Here is a 2,500-nt window from a genome sequence, read left to right as displayed (position 1 = left end):
CCATAACTTGGTATTACCTTTATCCAAACTTATTTTATCAAGATAATCTAAAGAAATATTGCCTTTTCTACTGTATTAACAGTGGATAGAACAACACAGTATTCTTGCATTTTAAATTGTTTTCTCAAAAATTCCTCTTTCTTTTCAACTCACTGTTTGGAACCGTGATAATTATTTGGTCAAAATAAACGACAGTTACCTAATTCAAAACCTCTTTATGGATTATCTTCTTGAAGGTCAGATGTCTACAATAATTAAAAAAAACACTGTTCGAGAAGTTTATTGATCATAGTGTTCGGTAAATTTTTAACATAATGTTAGTATTTCATAGTTGAGTTTTTAATGTTATAAATCAACATACAAAGCAACGAATATGGAATTGCAAGTACAGGCGTTGTAACAACAGAAATCAGATATACCATTAAACACGACCTTTTGCGTGTGTGTGTGTGTGTGTGTGTCTGTGTGTGATTACTTTTAAAAAGTGAGTCTGAATTCTATATGGCAAAAAAGTTTCTTCTTTACATGTGTGATAAACTTGTCTAATTTCTTGTACCATGCATGACTGAGTCAATAAAGTTGATGTGCTTGGCAACGCTGATGTAAGCTCCCGGTAAAATCGAGCCGCATTCTTTCCCGCTGCTCACTATTCCCACGATGAACCTGCGACCCTCTCTGTCCTGCGCGAACAGAGGCCCACCGGAGTCGCCCTGGAAACAGAGTGCATCATCATTTGTGTCGGAAAATAAAACTGGATGCCAAATGCCTTTATCCATAACACTGGCACAAAAGTATAATAGTAAAATTAAGGTAGAATCTTTACAAACATTTGTGAATATGCATACCAAAACACAGACAGACATTTAGATAAACAGGCAGATAGATGGAGGTAAATAGACAGACAGAGGGGTTTATACAGACTGACTAAACGTTCATCATTCTTTATCAATTTCTCCAAAATACATGTCCTTTTCTCTACCTTTCCTTCTTTCGAACTAAATATTCGTCCTACTCTTCTTTTACCTCATGAATTTTCTTCCGACTTTGTCAGTATCTTATTGCAAACTGCAATTCCTAATTTTTTCTCACAGCATTCGTAGTTCATAGAAGTGCAAATGTGATTCAGGGGTTATTGTGTGGTGTGTGTGTGTGTGTGTGTGTGTGTGTGTGTGGTGTGGTGTGTGTGTGTGTGTGTGTGTGTATGTGTGTGTGTGTGTTGTGTGTGTGTGTGGTGTGTTGTGTGTGTGTGTGTGTGTGTGTGTGTGTGTGTGTGTGTATTCGTCAGCATTACAGAAATGCGAAAACAGCAATGAAAACCCCATCAGCATACAGCCTCACGCACCCGGCAAGCATCCCTCATGTGGGCAGCGGCGCAGATGACGTCAGAATGCTGCAGGAGGTTTGGGTAGCGCAGACGCAGGTGATGCAGACTTCCCTCCCTGTCGTACGCTCTCTCACACTCTCCCTGGCCCACGATGAACAACTTGGCCTCTTGTAGATACGATGCTCTTGATGCTAAGGATACAAGCACAAGGTTCATAACTGCAAATCTCGGTGTTCATATGTGAATTTCACGAGTCAAGGTAAGTAAAAAAAAAAAAAAAAAAAAAAAAAAAAAAAAAAAAAAAAAATATATATATATATATATATATATATATATATATATATACATATATATATATATATATATATATATATATATATACATATATACATATATATTGATATTGATATTGATATATCAGTCACATTCCAGGATTTATCTGATGTTGTTAAAAAGCCTTAATAGATATCTGCATCATCACTGCTCATGGTGGCTGACTTTTTTTTTTTTAATACGTACTTTCGTTAACTAAACCGTAGCCTTGCACAGTAACCGGGGTGTTGTGGGCGACTTCATCTGGCGACACGCAGAACGGGTACACTCGATCTGAGAACCGCATGGGTTGGATCGTCTTAATGATCGCAATGTCGTTATACCTCTCGGCGGAATTGGGACTGTTGATGGAATATGGCTTTTTATCTGTTTTATCCGATATTTTCTGTTATAGGTTATCCGAGTTTAACTGATTTGATATTTTGGTTATAGATTAATCGAGATCAATTGTGTAACGAAACACGTAATCACAAGATAAGTTCTGGGGCCGAGAACAAGAAACTGAAACTCAGCAAATAATAATTCACGAAATATATGCTTTTTTCTGTGACCAATCAAACTATGTTGCATTTATCTAATTCTTTTAAAGACATTTTTGTACATAAAGAATAATAAAAACATAAAATGCATATTTTTTAACTGTAGTGCTTTTCGAAACAAACATTTCAAAAATGTATTTTGTCATGCTGACTAATTGGTAAATTATGACATTTATTGCTATTGATGGTAAAATCATTCCTCCAAATCGATTTCTAAACTTTTTTTTCCATTTTATGGTTTTAATATGAATAAAGTTCCTCTGAAAATAATCTGAAATACATGAACTTTTTTTTTTCCTTTTGT

At 35.5% G+C, this 2,500-nt stretch overlaps 1 protein-coding gene across 1 annotated transcript; it reads right to left on the bottom strand.

Annotated features, from left to right (window-relative positions):
- Positions 1-264: 264 nt before the first annotated feature.
- On the bottom strand, positions 265-2,042 carry LOC119570235 (serine protease persephone-like; the record flags this gene model as incomplete). Its single annotated transcript, XM_037918058.1, has 3 exons — positions 265-710; positions 1,343-1,515; positions 1,844-2,042. Coding segments are annotated over 3 exons (540 nt in total), but the record flags the coding sequence as incomplete, so codon positions are not given.
- Between the last annotated feature and the right edge of the window lie 458 nt (positions 2,043-2,500).

The sequence above is a fragment of the Penaeus monodon genome, unplaced genomic scaffold, assembly GCF_015228065.2.
Source record: "Penaeus monodon isolate SGIC_2016 unplaced genomic scaffold, NSTDA_Pmon_1 PmonScaffold_23293, whole genome shotgun sequence".
Classification (NCBI taxonomy): Eukaryota; Metazoa; Arthropoda; class Malacostraca; order Decapoda; family Penaeidae; genus Penaeus; species Penaeus monodon.
Note: the sequence above shows the minus strand (reverse complement) of the source record. Positions and strands in the feature narration are given on the sequence as shown.